Source organism: Pseudophryne corroboree, chromosome 1 (assembly GCF_028390025.1).
Source record: "Pseudophryne corroboree isolate aPseCor3 chromosome 1, aPseCor3.hap2, whole genome shotgun sequence".
NCBI lineage: Eukaryota > Metazoa > Chordata > Amphibia > Anura > Myobatrachidae > Pseudophryne > Pseudophryne corroboree.
In genome coordinates, this window is record NC_086444.1 from 777,575,573 (window position 1) to 777,595,385 (window position 19,813).

The window sequence follows — 19,813 nt, forward strand, 5'->3', positions numbered from 1 at the left end:
GCACAGGACACGGATGATGGCAGCAGCTTGACACTTAAAGCGTTTCCCTAGGCTCGGTCACCTAGCTTCATCAGAAGTATAGCTCAATTCAGAAATGGGATCTATTTAAACCCCCTTAATGACCTGATGCCCCGCAGGTGCGATGTACACACTTTATTTAATCATCCACATTTTCAGTGTTAACAGCAAATTACCACACTCTATAAATAATTAGAAGTAAGTAGGAGGCAAACCCACAGTAGTAATAATAATAAAAAACACTTAAATCATACACAAATACAGAAATAAATATATCTGACATCATGTGACTTATCCCCCAAGCATGTGACTTATCCCCCAAAGATAAATGCATGCTTTCTACTCAAATCTATGATTCATCCAGAATTCCTAATAGCTTAGGGAGCAATGCAATATAGGACCTAGAATAACTATTAGTGATTAAAATCTCCGTCCATATTAGGACGATTGTGATCTTCCCCACGGCCCTGTAAAGTGCGCCGTGAGCTCCTTCCGGGTCACATGACCTCCGTTGACCAATAGGTATATACTGTGTAGACCTAATGGTTACTAGGTAACACATAAACATAACATAGTAACATAGTATCTAAGGTTGAAAAAAGACAATTGCCCATTGGGTTCAACCTATTTGTGGTCTCCTATGCACGATTATTTTGTATAAAATTTTGACTGAAGTTGCTGACTGCCGTTCCGATTAACCCCTCTTTTTTATAAAAACCATAGTGCGTGACTATGCCCCGTAACCCTGGATATCCTTATTCATTAGGAATTTATCTAACCCATTCTTAAAGGTGTTGACTGAGCGAGTGTGTCCACGAGTTCTCTGTGTTGATCTAACCAAAAACAGGATCTGTATATTGTCCCCTTATATATTTGTAAATGTTGATCATGTCCCCTCTTAGTCTCCTCTTTTCCAGTGTAAACATGCCTAGTCTTGCAAGCCTTTCTTCGTATTCCAGCGTCTCCATACCCTTAATTAGTTTGGTCGCCCGCCTTTGAACCTTTTCTAGATCCAGGATATCCTTTTTGTAGTAAGGTGCCCAGAATTGTACACAGTATTCAAGGTGTGGCCTCACAAGTGATTTATATAACAGGAGTATAATACTCTCGTCCCTAGCATCAATTCCCCATTTTATGCATGCTAATATCTTATTAGCCTTCTTTGCTGCAGTCCTACTTTGGGTACTACTGCTTAGTTTGCTATCTATGAGGACGCCTAAGTCCTTTTCCAGTACAGAATCCCCTAATTTTACCCCATTTAGTAGGTAGGTGTTATTTTTGTACTTGTTACCACAGTGCATTACCTTACACTTGTCTGTATTGAAGCGCATTCTCCATTTCGCTGCCCAAGCTTCTAATTTAACTAAGTCATTCTGAAGCGACTCAGCATCCCCCTCCGCATTTATAACTTTACACAATTTGGTATCATCTGCAAAAATTGACACCATGCTCTCTAGACCTTCTGTTAGGTCGTTAATGAAAATATTGAACAATAGCGGTCCTAATACCGAGCATTGCGGCACACCACTTAGCACTTCAGTTCAAGTTGAAAAAGATCCATTAACCACAACGCGCTGCTCCCTATTATCTAACCAGCTTTTGACCCAAGTGCATATTGTGCTTCCTAGCCCAGATTCTTGTAGCTTGTAGATAAGTCTCATGTGTGGTACAGTATCAAACGCTTTGGCAAAATCTAAAAAGATTACATCCACCTCTTTACCCTGATCTAGGTTTGCGCTTACTGTTTCATAAAAGCCAAGTAAGTTGGTTTGACAGGATCTGTCCTTCATAAACCTATGTTGATTCCTTTTAATGACCTTATTGACTTCAAGGAACTTCTGAATACTATCTCTTAGAATACCTTCCAATACTTTCCCCACTATAGATGTAAGACTAACTGGTCTATAAGTACCTGGTTCAGCTTTACTTCCCTTTTTGAATATAGGCACTACTTCCGCTATACGCCGGTCTTTGGGAACCATACCTGATATTACTGAATCCTTAAAGATCAAAATTGCGGCTTTGCAAGTTCAGAATGAAGCTCCATTAGAACCCTTGGGTGAATACCATCGGGACCTGGTGACTTATTAATCTTTAAATGTTTTAATCGGTCACAGACTACTTTCTCGCTTAAATAAGTACCTATCAGTGAGATATTCTCATTATTGAGATTATATGTTAGTCCCTGAACTGGGTCCTCTCTAGTAAATACTGTTGAAAAAAACAATTTTAGTGTGTCCGCTATGTCATTATCATTTTTGCTTAAGACTCCCAACTTGTCTTTTAAAGGGCCTATACTCTCCTTCTTTAATCTCTTGCTATTAATGTATTTAATTAATTTTTTGGGATTCGCTTTGCTTTCCTTTGCTACTAGTTTTTCAGTTTCTACTTTAGCCGCTCTTATTTCCTTTTTGCATATTTTGTTACATTCCTTATAGTGCTGAAATGACTCTGCTTCCCCGTCAGATTTGTATTTTTTAAATGCTCGCCTTTTCTTGCCCATAACTTCCTTAATCTTTTTGTTAAGCCACATCGGTTTATGATTTTTATTTCTTTTTTTGCTGCTCGTGGGAATAAATTTGAGTGTATTTTTAGCTAGCAGGAATTTTAGTACCTCCCATTTCTCCGTAGTATTTTTTCCTAAAAACAAACCTTCCCATTCAATATCCCTAAAAAATATCCTCATCTTATCAAAATTTGCTTTGCTAAAGTTTAGAGTCCTAGTTGAGCCAGTATAGGGCTGTTTATGGAAACTGATATTGAATGTGACCATATTGTGGTCGCTGTTTCCTATGGGTTCCCCTACTATAATACCTGATACCAAATCCCCATTGTTTGTTAATACCAGGCTAAGATTGCATTGTACCTAGTTGGTTCCTCAATTAGTTGAACTAAGTAGTTATCATTAAGTGTGTTTAAAAACATATTGCCCCTAGCAGTATCATATGAATCGTTTTTCCAGTTTATCTCTGGATAGTTAAAATCTCCCATCACTACTATGTCTCCTACTCCTGCTGCTCTTTCAATTTGCTTTAGTAACAATTCCTCATCAGATGCGTTGATACCAGGCGGCCTATAGCGTACACCCAATACTAACTTTTTTATTCCTTTTTCCCCTGCATGCAATTTCTACCCATAATGTCTCGACAGTGTCTACAGTCCCCTCCTGAATATCTTCCCGTATATCAGGTTTTAAAAATGGCTTTACGTAAAGACACACCCTTCCACCCTTTTTATTTAGTCTGTCTCTCCTAAACAGTGTATAGCCCTCTAGATTGACAGTCCAATCATGAGATTCGTCCCACCAAGTTTCAGTAATGCCTCAGTGTTCGCAAATACGCGCTATAGCGCGTATTTTACCCGGATCTGAAGGCGGGGACTCACTTTTCAAAAATGTGAGGGTCCCCGGGGACGCGCTCCACTGCAGCCAACTCCTTGTAAATTGACGGCGACGGCGCTTCTTGCCCGTACAGAGCGGAGGTGGAGCCTTACCACTGGCAGTCTGGTGGTGCCCCCTCCCCCTCCTGGTCACATGCAGTGGCTTCACACGGGGGCCAGGCAGAGAGTGAAGACGGCTCTGCGGCTGCTGTACGCTGTGCTGCGGGCGGGCGGTGACTCGCCAAGACCGTGAACTGCAGCTCCCTCCCAACCCGATATCTGCCTCCCTCTCGGCTGCCTCCAGTGTGCTCTCCCGCGATCTGTGTGAAGGAGAGCAGCGGTGACCGGCCAGGAACCTCACCTCCAGCCCCTGCCGTGCTCTGCCACCATACTGCTGCCGTGAGAAGAGCGGGCTGCACCATTACCATCAGGTGTCCCCAGCATCCCTACGGACGCCCAGCTAGCGGGCCTGTGACAGGGGAGCCAGTTCCCGAGGTGCCCGCCCCCCCCCCTCAAAATTCTTCTCACTTCTTTTACCTGACTGAAACAGCGGTGACAGCACAGGGCCCTGGTGGTGCGGAAGGTACGTGCTCTACCTGGCGCAATGTGTATAACGGCGTGCTCTACCTGGCGCAATGTGTATAACGGCGTGCTCTACCTGGCGCAATGTGTATAACGGCGTGCTCTACCTGGCGCAATGTGTATAACGGCGTGCTCTACCTGGCGCAATGTGTATAACGGCGTGCTCTACCTGGCGCAATGTGTATAACGGCGTGCTCTACCTGGCGCAATGTGTATAACGGCGTGCTCTGCCTGGCGCAATGTGTATAACGGCGTGCTCTACCTGGCGCAATGTGTATAACGGCGCGCTCTACCTGGCGCAGTGTGTGTAACGGATTGCTCTACCTGGCGCAGTGTGTGTAACGGCGTGCTCTACCTGGCGCAGTGTGTGTAACGGCGTGCTCTACCTGGCGCAGTGTGTGTAACGGCGTGCTCTACCTGGCGCAGTGTGTGTGTAACGGCGTGCTCTACCTGGCGCAGTGTGTGTGTAACGGCGTGCTCTACCTGGCGCAGTGTGTGTAACGGCGTGCTCTACCTGGCGCAGTGTGTGTAACGGCGTGCTCTACCTGGCGCAGTGTGTGTAACGGCGTGCTCTACCTGGCGCAGTGTGTGTAACGGCGTGCTCTACCTGGCGCAGTGTGTGTAACGGCGTGCTCTACCTGGCGCAGTGTGTGTAACGGCGTGCTCTACCTGGCGCAGTGTGTGTAACGGCGTGCTCTACCTGGCGCAGTGTGTGTAACGGCGTGCTCTACCTGGCGCAGTGTGTGTAACGGCGTGCTCTACCTGGCGCAGTGTGTGTAACGGCGTGCTCTACCTGGCGCAGTGTGTGTAACGGCGTGCTCTACCTGGCGCAGTGTGTGTAACGGCGTGCTCTACCTGGCGCAGTGTGTGTAACGGCGTGCTCTACCTGGCGCAGTGTGTGTAACGGCGTGCTCTACCTGGCGCAGTGTGTGTAACGGCGTGCTCTACCTGGCGCAGTGTGTGTAACGGCGTGCTCTACCTGGCGCAGTGTGTGTAACGGCGTGCTCTACCTGGCGCAGTGTGTATAACGGCGTGCTCTACCTGGCGCAGTGTGTATAAGCGGCACTACAGTGTGGTGTAATGTGAATTGGCACTATTATGTGGTCACGCCCCTTCCCCATGAAGCCATGCACCTAAATTTTTGCGGCGCGCCTGCGGCGCGCACCACCTGTGGTTTCGAATCTGGGAGGTGGAGCTCCAATTCACTTTCTGCCAAAGGGCACCAAAATATCTAGTTAAAGCTCTGGGGCAGAGTGTCCTGCATGCTACACAGCCCAGCAGCACTGTCACCCCATGCCTCCACCTTGCAACACTTCTGTAGTGTCCAAATAAGATTAATATTAATAAAAACCTTAATTCGGATGGGACCCAGAACAGAACCGGTAGGACCCCAATTTTTAAAAGTGAGGGGTCCCTGGGACCCACTTTTTTGGGGGCTCAGCGCGATCACTGTGCCTATAATATCATACTGTTTGCTTGCTGCAAGTATTTCTAGTTCACCCTTTATACCAGTAATGCTTCTGGCGTTTACATACATACAACTAAGATAAGTATTTTCCCTTGCGTTAGGGACATCTTTCACCTTATGTAGCAATGATGACCTGTAATCGTCATTGGTTAGTGCTTTGGTAAAATCTCTTTTAGTACCCATGTTAGTAACCTTACCGCCTGCTCTTACCCTCCCCCCAACTTCTCCCCCATTTCGTTAACTACCGCCATCCCGACTATTCTCACTGCATGACCCGTAGTTTCTAGCTAAACCCTCCCCCAGGCTCCTAGTTTAAAATCTCCTCCAACCTTCTAACCATCCTTCCCCCCAGCACCACTGCCCCCTCCTCAGTCAGGTGCAATCCGTCACGACAAAAGAGATGGTGCCTGACTGAGAAGTCCGCCCAGTGTTCTAGGAACACAAACCCCTCTTTCCTGCACCAATCCCTAAGCCACACATTTACCTCCCTAATCTCCCTCTGCCTCCCTGGACTAGCGTGTGGCACGGGTAATATTTCAGGGAGAATATTACCTTAGATGTCCTTGCCTTAAGTTTCTTTCCTAAGTCACTATAGTCTTTCTTAAGGACATCCCACCTTCCGCTAACTTTGTCATTGGTGACAACGTGCACCAAGACTGCCGGGTCTTTCTCAGCCCCTCCCAACAATCTATCTACCCGGTCTGCGATGTGCCATACCCGAGCACCCGGGAGACAACAGACTGTATGGCGATCACGGTCCCGGTAGCAGATTGCCCCATCTGCCTTCCTGATGATAGAATCCCCTACCACCACCATCTGACTAGGTACCTCACTATCTTTTATCCCAACCACGCCAGAGGGACCGCTCCTCTGGATGCTAGAGGGAGCAGTCTCCTCCGGCACCGTCATTTCTTCACTATCATCCTCCGATTCCTCGTCCAGTCGGGCAAATTTGTTTGGGTTTGATAGTTCAGAGATGTAGAGCCTCCCCCTCTTTTTCTTCCTTCTAACTGTGACCCAGCTGGCTACCTGATCATCATCCTCTTCTACCAGTGACCCCTCCCGCAACTCCTCCACAGTTCTGTCTAAACTTCGCTTGAGATTGTGAATCTCCCTCAGTCGCGTAACGGTTTGCTCTAGATCAGTTACCTGGGCTTCCAGGGCAACCGTTCGCACACACCTCGTGCAGATGTAATCACACTGGGCCGGTAGCTCCAGGTGTGCATACATCTTGCACGGCATGCACTGAGTGAGGTCCCCAATCACAGCCCCTCCTATATTGTTTGTAAGGTCTAACTCCCTGTTACTCTCAAAGAAAAAGCAGCAACAATAAAAAGTAGAAGACAAACAATCTCACTTATACAATAATTAAGCTGGCTTATACTTGGCTTATCTTTGTGCGGTTCTTGGTCCTTCACTTTTATGCAGCCATAGTACTCTCTCCTGCGACACCTATACTCCACTTAGCAGTTGTTCCAGCTCACTGCACCTCCTTTTCACTCAGCTTCCAGCTCCTGCTAAAGAAAAAAAAAAAACACCTCTCACACACGCACTATCACAGCCCCTCTGCTACTCCAAGTAAGAGACCCTCTCACTCACTCACAAGGTCAGCCCCTTGCAGCCTCACCAGAAGTTTAATGGTACTGCAAATATGTGTTCCTGATTGTATATTATAAAACTCACCTTTTTCTGTTACCAACTCACACTTACAAATCCAAGCAGCACTTTAAAATACAAGCCCTTACAAAGAGCAAGCTCCAAAGAGTCGAATCACTGATTATATAGGCTCAGCCAGCTGCTTTAGTCAGCCCCTCCTCCTCCTGATTACTCACACCTGATTCAACCCCCTCCCTCTGGCTTTTCACCTTACTTTTTTTTTCCTCCAAAAAAAAAAAACCCCAGTACATATAAAAACACAAAAAAATAGTATAGATACAAACAATCAGATTCAGATTAACTTTCTCTCACAATAATCAGAACTCACCTTTTTCTGTTACCAACTCACACTTACAAATCCAAGCAGCACTTTAAAATACAAGCCCTTACAAAGAGCAAGCTCCAAAGAGTCGAATCACTGATTATATAGGCTCAGCCAGCTGCTTTAGTCAGCCCCTCCTCCTCCTGATTACTCACACCTGATTCAACCCCCTCCCTCTGGCTTTACACCTCACTTTTTTTTCCTCCAAAAAAAACCCCAGTACAGATACAAACACAAAAAACAGTATAGATACAAACAATCAGATTCAGATTAACTTTCTCTCACAATAATCAGAACTCACCTTTTTCTGTTACCAACTCACACTTACAAATCCAAGCAGCACTTTAAAATACAAGCCCTTACAAAGAGCAAGCTCCAAAGAGTCTAATCACTGATTATATAGGCTCAGCCAGCTGCTTTAGTCAGCCCCTCCTCCTCCTGATTACTCACACCTGATTCAACCCCCTCCCTCTGGCTTTTCACCTCACTTTTTTTCCCTCCAAAAAAAACCCACTACAGATACAAACACAAAAAAACAGTATAGATACAAACAATCAGATTCAGATTAACTTTCTCTCACAATAATCAGAACTCACCTTTTTCTGTTACCAACTCACACTTACAAATCCAAGCAGCACTTTAAAATACAAGCCCTTACAAAGAGCAAGCTCCAAAGAGTCTAATCACTGATTATATAGGCTCAGCCAGCTGCTTTAGTCAGCCCCTCCTCCTCCTGATTACTCACACCTGATTCAACCCCCTCCCTCTGGCTTTTCACCTCACTTTTTTTCCTCCAAAAACCCCCCCAGTACAGATACAAACACAAAAAAAACAGTATAGATACAAACAATCAGATTCAAATTAACTTTCTCTCACAATAATCAGAACTCACCTTTTTCTGTTACCAACTCACACTTACAAATCCAAGCAGCACTTTAAAATACAAGCCCTTACAAAGAGCAAGCTCCAAAGAGTCTAATCACTGATTATATAGGCTCAGCCAGCTGCTTTAGTCAGTCCCTCCTCCTCCTGATTACTCAAACCTGATTCAACCCCCTCCCTCTGGCTTTTCACCTTACTTTTTTTTCCTCCAAAAAAACCCCCACTACAGATACAAACACAAAAAAACAGTATAGATACAAACAATCAGATTCAGATTAACTTTCTCTCACAATAATCAGAACTCACCTTTTTCTGTTACCAACTCACACTTACAAATCCAAGCAGCACTTTAAAATACAAGCCCTTACAAAGAGCAAGCTCCAAAGAGTCTAATCACTGATTATATAGGCTCAGCCAGCTGCTTTAGTCAGCCCCTCCTCCTCCTGATTACTCACACCTGATTCAACCCCCTCCCTCTGGCTTTTCACCTCACTTTTTTTTCCTCCAAAAAACCCCCCAGTACAGATACAAACACAAAAAAAACAGTATAGATACAAACAATCAGATTCAAATTAACTTTCTCTCACAATAATCAGAACTCACCTTTTTCTGTTACCAACTCACACTTACAAATCCAAGCAGCACTTTAAAATACAAGCCCTTACAAAGAGCAAGCTCCAAAGAGTCTAATCACTGATTATATAGGCTCAGCCAGCTGCTTTAGTCAGCCCCTCCTCCTCCTGATTACTCACACCTGATTCAACCCCCTCCCTCTGGCTTTTCACCTCACTTTTTTTCCCTCCAAAAAAACCCACTACAGATACAAACACAAAAAAACAGTATAGATACAAACAATCAGATTCAGATTAACTTTCTCTCACAATAATCAGAACTCACCTTTTTCTGTTACCAACTCACACTTACAAATCCAAGCAGCACTTTAAAATACAAGCCCTTACAAAGAGCAAGCTCCAAAGAGTCTAATCACTGATTATATAGGCTCAGCCAGCTGCTTTAGTCAGCCCCTCCTCCTCCTGATTACTCACACCTGATTCAACCCCCTCCCTCTGGCTTTTCACCTCACTTTTTTTCCTCCAAAAAACCCCCCAGTACAGATACAAACACAAAAAAAACAGTATAGATACAAACAATCAGATTCAAATTAACTTTCTCTCACAATAATCAGAACTCACCTTTTTCTGTTACCAACTCACACTTACAAATCCAAGCAGCACTTTAAAATACAAGCCCTTACAAAGAGCAAGCTCCAAAGAGTCTAATCACTGATTATATAGGCTCAGCCAGCTGCTTTAGTCAGTCCCTCCTCCTCCTGATTACTCAAACCTGATTCAACCCCCTCCCTCTGGCTTTTCACCTTACTTTTTTTTCCTCCAAAAAAACCCCCACTACAGATACAAACACAAAAAAACAGTATAGATACAAACAATCAGATTCAGATTAACTTTCTCTCACAATAATCAGAACTCACCTTTTTCTGTTACCAACTCACACTTACAAATCCAAGCAGCACTTTAAAATACAAGCCCTTACAAAGAGCAAGCTCCAAAGAGTCTAATCACTGATTATATAGGCTCAGCCAGCTGCTTTAGTCAGCCCCTCCTCCTCCTGATTACTCACACCTGATTCAACCCCCTCCCTCTGGCTTTTCACCTCACTTTTTTTTCCTCCAAAAAACCCCCCAGTACAGATACAAACACAAAAAAAACAGTATAGATACAAACAATCAGATTCAAATTAACTTTCTCTCACAATAATCAGAACTCACCTTTTTCTGTTACCAACTCACACTTACAAATCCAAGCAGCACTTTAAAATACAAGCCCTTACAAAGAGCAAGCTCCAAAGAGTCTAATCACTGATTATATAGGCTCAGCCAGCTGCTTTAGTCATCCCCTCCTCCTCCTGATTACTCACACCTGATTCAACCCCCTCCCTCTGGCTTTTCACCTCACCTTTTTTTTCCTCCAAAAAAAACCCCCCAGTACAGATACAAACACAAAAAAATAGTATAGATACAAACAATCCGATTCAGATTAACTTTCTCTCACAATAATCAGAACTCACCTTTTTCTGTTACCAACTCACACTTACAAATCCAAGCAGCACTTTAAAATACAAGCCCTTACAAAGAGCAAGCTCCAAAGAGTCGAATCACTGATTATATAGGCTCAGCCAGCTGCTTTAGTCAGCCCCTCCTCCTCCTGATTACTCACACCTGATTCAACCCCCTCCCTCTGGCTTTTCACCTCACTTTTTTTCCCTCCAAAAAAAAACCCACTACAGATACAAACACAAAAAACAGTATAGATACAAACAATCAGATTCAGATTAACTTTCTCTCACAATAATCAGAACTCACCTTTTTCTGTTACCAACTCACACTTACAAATCCAAGCAGCACTTTAAAATACAAGCCCTTACAAAGAGCAAGCTCTAAAGAGTCTAATCACTGATTATATAGGCTCAGCCAGCTGCTTTAGTCAACCCCTCCTCCTCCTGATTACTCACACCTGATTCAACCCCCTCCATCTGGCTTTTCACCTCACTTTTTTTTCCCTCCAAAAAACCCCCCAGTACAGATACAAACACAAAAAAAAGTATAGATACAAACAATCAGATTCAGATTAACTTTCTCTCACAATAATCAGAACTCACCTTTTTCTGTTACCAACTCACACTTACAAATCCAATCAGCACTTTAAAATACAAGCCCTTGCAAAGAGCAAGCTCCAAAGAGTCTAATCACTGATTATATAGGCTCAGCCAGCTGCTTTAGTCAGCCCCTCCTCCTCCTGATTACTCACACCTGATTCAACCCCCTCCCTCTGGCTTTTCACCTCACCTTTTTTTTCCTCCCAAAAAAAACCCCCAGTACAGATACAAACACAAAAAAACAGTATAGATACAAACAATCCGATTCAGATTAACTTTCTCTCACAATAATCAGAACTCACTTTTTTCTGTTACCAACTCACACTTACAAATCCAATCAGCACTTTAAAATACAAGCCCTTACAAAGAGCAAGCTCCAAAGAGTCTAATCACTGATTATATAGGCTCAGCCAGCTGCTTTAGTCAGCCCCTCCTCCTCCTGATTACTCACACCTGATTCAACCCCCTCCCTCTGGCTTTTCACCTCACCTTTTTTTCCTCCAAAAAAAAACCCCCAGTACAGATACAAACACAAAAAAACAGTATAGATACAAACAATCAGATTCAGATTAACTTTCTCTCACAATAATCAGAACTCACCTTTTTCTGTTACCAACTCACACTTACAAATCCAAGCAGCACTTTAAAATACAAGCCCTTACAAAGAGCAAGCTCCAAAGAGTCTAATCACTGATTATATAGGCTCAGCCAGCTGCTTTAGTCAACCCCTCCTCCTCCTGATTACTCACACCTGATTCAACCCCCTCCATCTGGCTTTTCACCTCACTTATTTTTCCTCCAAAAAACCCCCCAGTACAGATACAAACACAAAAAAACAGTATAGATACAAACAATCAGATTCAGATTAACTTTCTCTCACAATAATCAGAACTCACTTTTTTCTGTTACCAACTCACACTTACAAATCCAAGCAGCACTTTAAAATACAAGCCCTTACAAAGAGCCACACAGACGCATTTCCCTGACGCGTGATGACAGCGTCCTCCGGTCACATGACCGGAACACGTGGGGCTGCACTCATGTTTAATACAGGGTTGCTAGGTGACACCTACAAACATCTCCGCAGTAGACGCTGACGGCGCCCCTCGGTCACATGACCGGGAATACAGAGGGTTGTGATTGTATTTTTAGACATTTATGTGAGTGGTATGACCCCTGACTTTATACACAATCTATTCAATAACATATAAACACATTATTTACTAAATTACTACAACAACACAAGTAGCTATCCAGGCCCCATTAAAGATGTTACCAATATTGAATGTGAATTACTAGCATAACTGAATAAATTGGTAGAACTCCTACCAGCCCAAATGGGAGTCTCTTCATGGTTATTGTATCACCCATAGATTCCATAGTATAGAATACATAGTGTATAATACATTGCCCTAGTAAGACAAACCCAATAATACATCATATCCACATTATAATGAATTAGTAAATCTAATGACACACCAGTAGGACCCACAGGGGGCCCATGGATCCCACTGGTGTGTAGATACCCCAGCAAACCCATGGGGAATTCATGGATCCATAGATTTGGCTGCCAAAAAATGAATAAATAAAAAGGAAAAAGGAAAATATAATTTAACTCAATACATAGAGTTCATCCGGTGGCGACATTACTCCCCCAGTGGGTGTCAGTACAGCCATGGATTTAACCCCCGCAGTGCAAGAGTTACCTCAACACCCCAATGTGCCTGGGTGGTCACTCACCATCAACGGGCTGACAGGGAAACCTCTGTCCCGTCTTGGGTGTGTGTGTAAACCTCCAGGGCTGTATAAGACACAACCACGTGGCACAGAATTGACACCTGTACCGACTGGAGGTGAATAATGTCGACACCATATACTCTGGCTATAACCCTTACATAATACTGAAAATAGTGTGATAGCCATGAGCCCTTGACGATGGTATGTCATCAAACGACTACATTTAATTCCATTGTCTCATTCAAACCAGTCGGATGTATTGAATTAAATTGGAACATCCAATAAATTTCTATTTTGCATAATAGTGAAAATCTATCCCCAACCCTCACAGTAGGAGCTATATGTTCTAGTGCCAAGATAGAATGACGTCCAGGATCACTCTTTTATGTACAGAGTGAAAATGGCGTGAAACACTGTTTTAGGAAACCCTTGGTAATGTTTCTTTTGTGTTCCATAAATCTGACCAGGTTACCATCACTTCAAAGCCATTCTCTTAATTAAATTAAAGTTTAAAATGTTTCTCCTAAAATACTGAGCATTATAGGATATTATAATATGCTATTTGAATGTTTTTAATACATTTGCAAAAAATGCAACTAATTTAAAGTGACACTGGAATAATGTATGAAAGTAGCCTCACAAACATTTGTGCCTTCCAAACCCTGGCCATATTGCAATACAGAGAGCACACAAATGCCGGCCATATAACACATGTAGTACGTCCATGTAACCACATAGAGGGCCTATTTCATGTTTGTATGCAATGCTGACGCAACAGAACGATTATCAATCAAATGTGCATGTGTACGGATTGTAGTGCGCATGCACGAGGCCAAACTGTGAAAGAATCTAGCAACTTTTTTGATTGCTAGGCATGTGCAAGCTGATTGACAGGAAGCCAGCATTTGAGGGTGGTAACTTCCCATTATCTGGGAGTATCAGGAAAAACGCTGACGTGCCCATACTTTTTCTTGGAGGGTGTGTGTGTAGTCAGCTCCGGACCCAATCTGCCTGATTCTATCACACTGTAGGAGTAGGTCCTGGGCTACGCACAGACTGGAAAAATCATCCGATGGTGAGTGAGTTGTGAATGGATTTGCAGCTGACCAGCGTTCGCGGAGATTTTCGCAAGGCATTTGCTGAGGAGCGATCAGGTCTGAATTACCCCCTCTGCATGCACCAAGGTGCCTTTGGACAGTGATTGACTGGAATGGACCATTTGGGGGAGGTAACGGGGAGTTGCTGCATAAACGCAGATGTGAAATACCCATTTCAGGTGCATGTATGTGCATTCACATTCATCTGAGATCATGTATGTAGAGAAACATGGCACCAGCGTCCCTACTACTGCGGCCAGTCTGTGTAGCCATAGACCTACTCGAGCAGTCGATGTTCCTCATTGTTGCATTGGTGCTGTATATGCATACGCAGTTGCTGAGGACTTTATGATGGCTCAGGTGGACGTCTATATCTTTTTCTAGGCGTCAGCTTCACTTGCGATGCTTAGCAGTTCTGTAGCCTGAAAATTCAGAGCTGCATAGGCATGTGCGTACAAACATGAATTAGGCCTAGAGCACAAAGCGTATCCAAGAGACTTCCATTCAGTCCAAAGAGCATTCTAGTGACCACTACAGTCTAGAATACAGTGAGCAAATTTAATTGCTGGACTTTCCATAATTTTCTTGTACTTTATCCTGCTACTGTAACTTGACAAATTCTTTATTTTCTTCCAGGTTAACAGCATACGTGGTTAAAATATTTGCTCTGGCTTCCAGTTTAGTGCATATTGACAAAAACATGCTTTGTGAAAGTTCTACATGGCTGGTTACAAACCAAAAAAATGATGGCCAATTTATAGAACATGGGATAGTATATTCAAAACAAATGCAGGTAAGACATTTACTAGGTTGAAGGTCACATTTTGAAAAATAAACTCTGATGCATAAAAGTATATCTGTATTGTGTCAATAATAGTGATGTGCACCGGACATTTTTCGGGTTTTGTGTTTTGGTTTTGGATTCGGTTCCGCGGCCGTGTTTTGGATTCGGACGCGTTTTGGCAAAACCTCACCGAAATTTTTTTGTCGGATTCGGGTGTGTTTTGGATTCGGGTGTTTTTTACAAAAAACCCTAAAAAACAGCTTAAATCATAGAATTTGGGGGTCATTTTGATCCCATAGTTTTATTAACCTCAATAACCATAATTTCCACTCATTTCCAGTCTATTCTGAACACCTCACACCTCACAATATTATTTTTAGTCCTAAAATTTGCACCGAGGTCGCTGGATGGCTAAGCTAAGCGACACAAGTGGCCGACACAAACACCTGGCCCAGCTAGGAGTGGCACTGCAGTGTCAGTCAGGATGGCACTTCAAAAAAATTGTCCCCAAACAGCACATGATGCAAAGAAAAAAAGAGGCGCACCAAGGTCGCTGTGTGACTAAGCTAAGCGACACAAGTGGCCGACACAAACACCTGGCCCATCTAGGAGTGGCACTGCAGTGTCAGGCAGGATGGAACTTCAAATAAATTGTCCCCAAACAGCACATGATGCAAAGAAAAATTAAAGAAAAAAGAGGTGCAAGATGGAATTGTCCTTGGGCCCTCCCACCCACCCTTATGTTGTATAAACAGGACATGCACACTTTAACGAACCCATCATTTCAGCGACAGGGTCTGCCACACGACTGTGACTGAAATGACTGGTTGGTTTGGGCCCCCACCAAAAAAAGAAGCAATCAATCTCTCCTTGCACAAACTGGCTCTACAGAGGCAAGATGTCCACCTCATCATCATCCTCCGATTCCTCACCCCTTTCACTGTGTACATCCCCCTCCTCACAGATTATTAATTCGTCCCCACTGGAATCCACCATCTCAGGTCCCTGTGTACTATGTGGAGGCAATTGTTGCTGGTGAATGTCTCCACGGAGGAATTGATTATAATTCATTTTGATAAACATCATCTTCTCCACATTTTCTGGAAGTAACCTCGTACGCCGATTGCTGACAAGGTGAGCGGCTGCACTAAACACTCTTTCGGAGTACACACTGGAGGGAGGGCAACTTAGGTAGAATAAAGCCAGTTTGTGCAAGGGCCTCCAAATTGCCTCTTTTTCCTGCCAGTATACGTACGGACTGTCTGACGTGCCTACTTGGATGCGGTCACTCATATAATCCTCCACCATTCTTTCAATGGTGAGAGAATCATATGAAGTGACAGTAGACGACATGTCAGTAATCGTTGGCAGGTCCTTCAGTCCGGACCAGATGTCAGCACTCGCTCCAGACTGCCCTGCATCACCGCCAGCGGGTGGGCTCGGAATTCTTAGCCTTTTCCTCGCACCCCCAGTTGAGGGAGAATGTGAAGGAGGAGATGTTGACGGGTCACGTTCCGCTTGACTTGACAATTTTCTCACCAGCAGGTCTTTGAACCTCTGCAGACTTGTGTCTGCCGGAAAGAGAGATACAACGTAGGTTTTAAATCTAGGATCGAGCACGGTGGCAAAAATGTAGAGCTCTGATTTCAACAGATTGACCACCCGTGAATCCTGGTTAAGCGAATTAAGGGCTCCATCCACAAGTCCCACATGCCTAGCGGAATCGCTCTGTTTTAGCTCCTCCTTCAATGTCTCCAGCTTCTTCTGCAAAAGCCTGATGAGGGGAATGACCTGACTCAGGCTGGCAGTGTCTGAACTGACTTCACGTGTGGCAAGTTCAAAGGGTTGCAGAACCTTGCACAACGTTGAAATCATTCTCCACTGCGCTTGAGTCAGGTGCATTCCCCCTCCTTTGCCTATATCGTGGGCAGATGTATAGGCTTGAATGGCCTTTTGCTGCTCCTCCATCCTCTGAAGCATATAGAGGGTTGAAATCCACCTCGTTACCACCTCTTGCAGATGATGGCAGGGCAGGTTCAGGAATGTTTGGTGGTGCTCCAGTCTTCTGTACGCGGTGGCTGAATGCCGAAAGTGGCCCGCAATTCTTCGGGCCACCGACAGCATCTCTTGCACGCCCCTGTCGTTTTTTAAATAATTCTGCACCACCAAATTCAATGTATGTGCAAAACATGGGACGTGCTGGAATTTGCCCAGATGTAATGCACGCACAATATTGCTGGCGTTGTCCGATGTCACAAATCCCCAGGAGAGTCCAATTGGGGTAAGCCATTCTGTGATGATCTTCCTCAGTTTCCGTAAGAGGTTGTCAGCTGTGTGCCTCTTCTGGAAAGCGGTGATACAAAGCGTAGCCTGCCTAGGAATGAGTTGGCGTTTGCGAGATGCTGCTACTGGTGCCGCCGCTGCTGTTCTTGCTGCGGGAGGCAATACATCTACCCAGTGGGCTGTCACAGTCATATAGTCCTGAGTCTGCCCTGCTCCACTTGTTCACATGTCCGTGGTTAAGTGGACATTGGGTACAACTGCATTTTTTAGGACACTGGTGAGTCTTTTTCTGAGGTCTGTGTACATTTTCGGTATCGCCTGCCTAGAGAAATGGAACCTAGATGGTATTTGGTACCGGGGACACAGTACCTCAATCAAGTCTCTAGTTGGCTCTGAATTAACGGTGGATACCGGAACCACGTTTCTCACCGCCCAGGCTGCCAAGGCCTGAGTTATCTGCTTTGCAGCAGGATGACTGCTGTGATATTTCATCTTCCTCGCAAAGGACTGTTGGACAGTCAATTGTTTACTGGAAGTAGTACAAGTGGTCTTCCGTTTTCCCCTCTGGGATGACGATCGACTCCCAGCAGCTACAACAGCAGCGCCAGCAGCAGTAGGCGTTACACTCAAGGATGCATCAGAGAAATCCCAGTTAGGAGAGGACTCGTCAGACTTGCCAGTGACATGGCCTGCAGGACTATTGGCTTTCCTGGGTAAGGAGGAAATTGACACTGAGGGAGTTGGTGGTGTGGTTTGCAGGAGCTTGGTTACAAGAGGAAGGGATTTAGTGGTCAGTGGACTGCTTCCGCTGTCACCCAAAGTTATTGAACTTGTCACTGACTTATGATGAATGCGCTGCAGGTGACGTATAAGGGAGGATGTTCCGAGGTGGTTAACGTCCTTACCCCTACTTATTACAGCTTGACAAAGGCAACACACGGCTTGACACCTGTTGTCCGCATTTCTGTTGAAATAATTCCACACCGAAGAGCTGATTTTTTTTGTATTTTGACCAGGCATGTCAATGGCCATATTCGTCCCACGGACAACAGGTGTCTCCCCGGGTGCCTGACTTAAACAAACCACCTCACCATCAGAATCCTCCTTGTCAATTTCCTCCCCAGTGCCAGCAACACCCATATCCTCATCCTGGTGTACTTCAACAGCGACATCTTCAATTTGACTATCAGGAACTGGACTGCGGGTGCTCCTTCCAGCACTTGCAGGGGGCGTGCAAATGGTGGAAGGCGCAAGCTCTTCCCGTCCAGTGTTGGGAAGGTCAGGCATCGCAACCGACACAATTGGACTCTCCTTGGGGATTTGTGATTTAGAAGAACGCACAGTTCTTTGCTGTGCTTTTGCCAGCTTAAGTCTTTTCATTTTTCTAGCGAGAGGATAAGTGCTTCCATCCTCATGTGAAGCTGAACCACTAGCCATGAACATAGGCCAGGGCCTCAGCCGTTCCTTGCCACTCCGTGTCGTAAATGGCATATTGGCAAGTTTACGCTTCTCCTCAGACGCTTTTAATTTAGATTTTTGGGTCATTTTACTGAACTTTTGTTTTTTGGATTTTACATGCTCTCTACTATGACATTGGGCATCGGCCTTGGCAGACGACGTTGATGGCATTTCATCGTCTCTGCCATGACTAGTGGCAGCAGCTTCAGCACGAGGTGGAAGTGGATCTTGATCTTTCCCTACTTTAACCTCCACATTTTTGTTCTCCATTTTTTAATGTGTGGAATTATATGCCAGTAACTATCAATAGCAATGGTCTACTACTATATATACTGCGCACAACTGAAATGCACCACAGGTATGGATGGATAGTATACTTGACGACACAGAGGTAGGTAGAGCAGTGGCCTTCCGCACCATACTGCTATATATACTGGTGGTCACTGTCAGCAATCTGCAAAACTAAAATGCACCACAGGTATAGAATGTAGATGGATAGTATACTTAATGACGACACAGAGGTAGGTACAGCAGTGGCCTTCCGTACTGCTATATATAGTATACTGGTGGTCACTGTGTCAGCAAACTGCAAAACTAAAATGCACCACAGGTATAGAATGTAGATGGATAGTATACTTAATGACGACACAGAGGTAGGTACAGCAGTGGCCTTCCGTACCGTACTGCTATATATAGTATACTGGTGGTCACTGTGTCAGCAAACTGCAAAACTAAAATGCACCACAGGTATAGAATGTAGATGGATAGTATACTTAATGACGACACAGAGGTAGGTACAGCAGTGGCCTTCCATACTGCTATACTGGTGGTCACTGTGTCAGCAAACTGCAAAACTAAAATGCACCACAGGTATAGAATGTAGATGGATAGTATACTTAATGACGACACAGAGGTAGGTACAGCAGTGGCCTTCCGTACTGCTATATATAGTATACTGGTGGTCACTGTGTCAGCAAACTGCAAAACTAAAATGCACCACAGGTATAGAATGTAGATGGATAGTATACTTAATGACGACACAGAGGTAGGTACAGCAGTGGCCTTCCGTACTGCTATATATAGTATACTGGTGGTCACTGTGTCAGCAAACTGCAAAACTAAAATGCACCACAGGTATAGAATGTAGATGGATAGTATACTTAATGATGACACAGAGGTAGGTACAGCAGTGGCCTTCCGTACTGCTATATATAGTATACTGGTGGTCACTGCGTCAGCAAACTGCAAAACTAAAATGTACCACAGGTATAGAATGTAGATGGATAGTATACTTAATGACGACACAGAGGTAGGTACAGCAGTGGCCTTCCGTACTGCTATATATAGTATACTGGTGGTCACTGTGTCAGCAAACTGCAAAACTAAAATGCACCACAGGTATAGAATGTAGATGGATAGTATACTTAATGACGACACAGAGGTAGGTACAGCAGTGGCCTTCCGTACCGTACTGC

The 19,813-nt window shown here is 44.4% G+C and overlaps 1 protein-coding gene across 1 annotated transcript in view; it reads left to right on the forward strand.

Annotated features, from left to right (window-relative positions):
• Positions 1 to 19,813, forward strand: part of LOC134910100 (complement C3-like) — a 465,863-nt gene that overhangs the window by 344,743 nt on the left and 101,307 nt on the right. Inside the window, exon 26 of the mRNA XM_063917765.1 lies at positions 14,450 to 14,606. Coding sequence (XP_063773835.1) covers positions 14,450 to 14,606 — 157 coding nt within the window. The remainder of the gene's footprint in view (positions 1 to 14,449; positions 14,607 to 19,813) is intronic.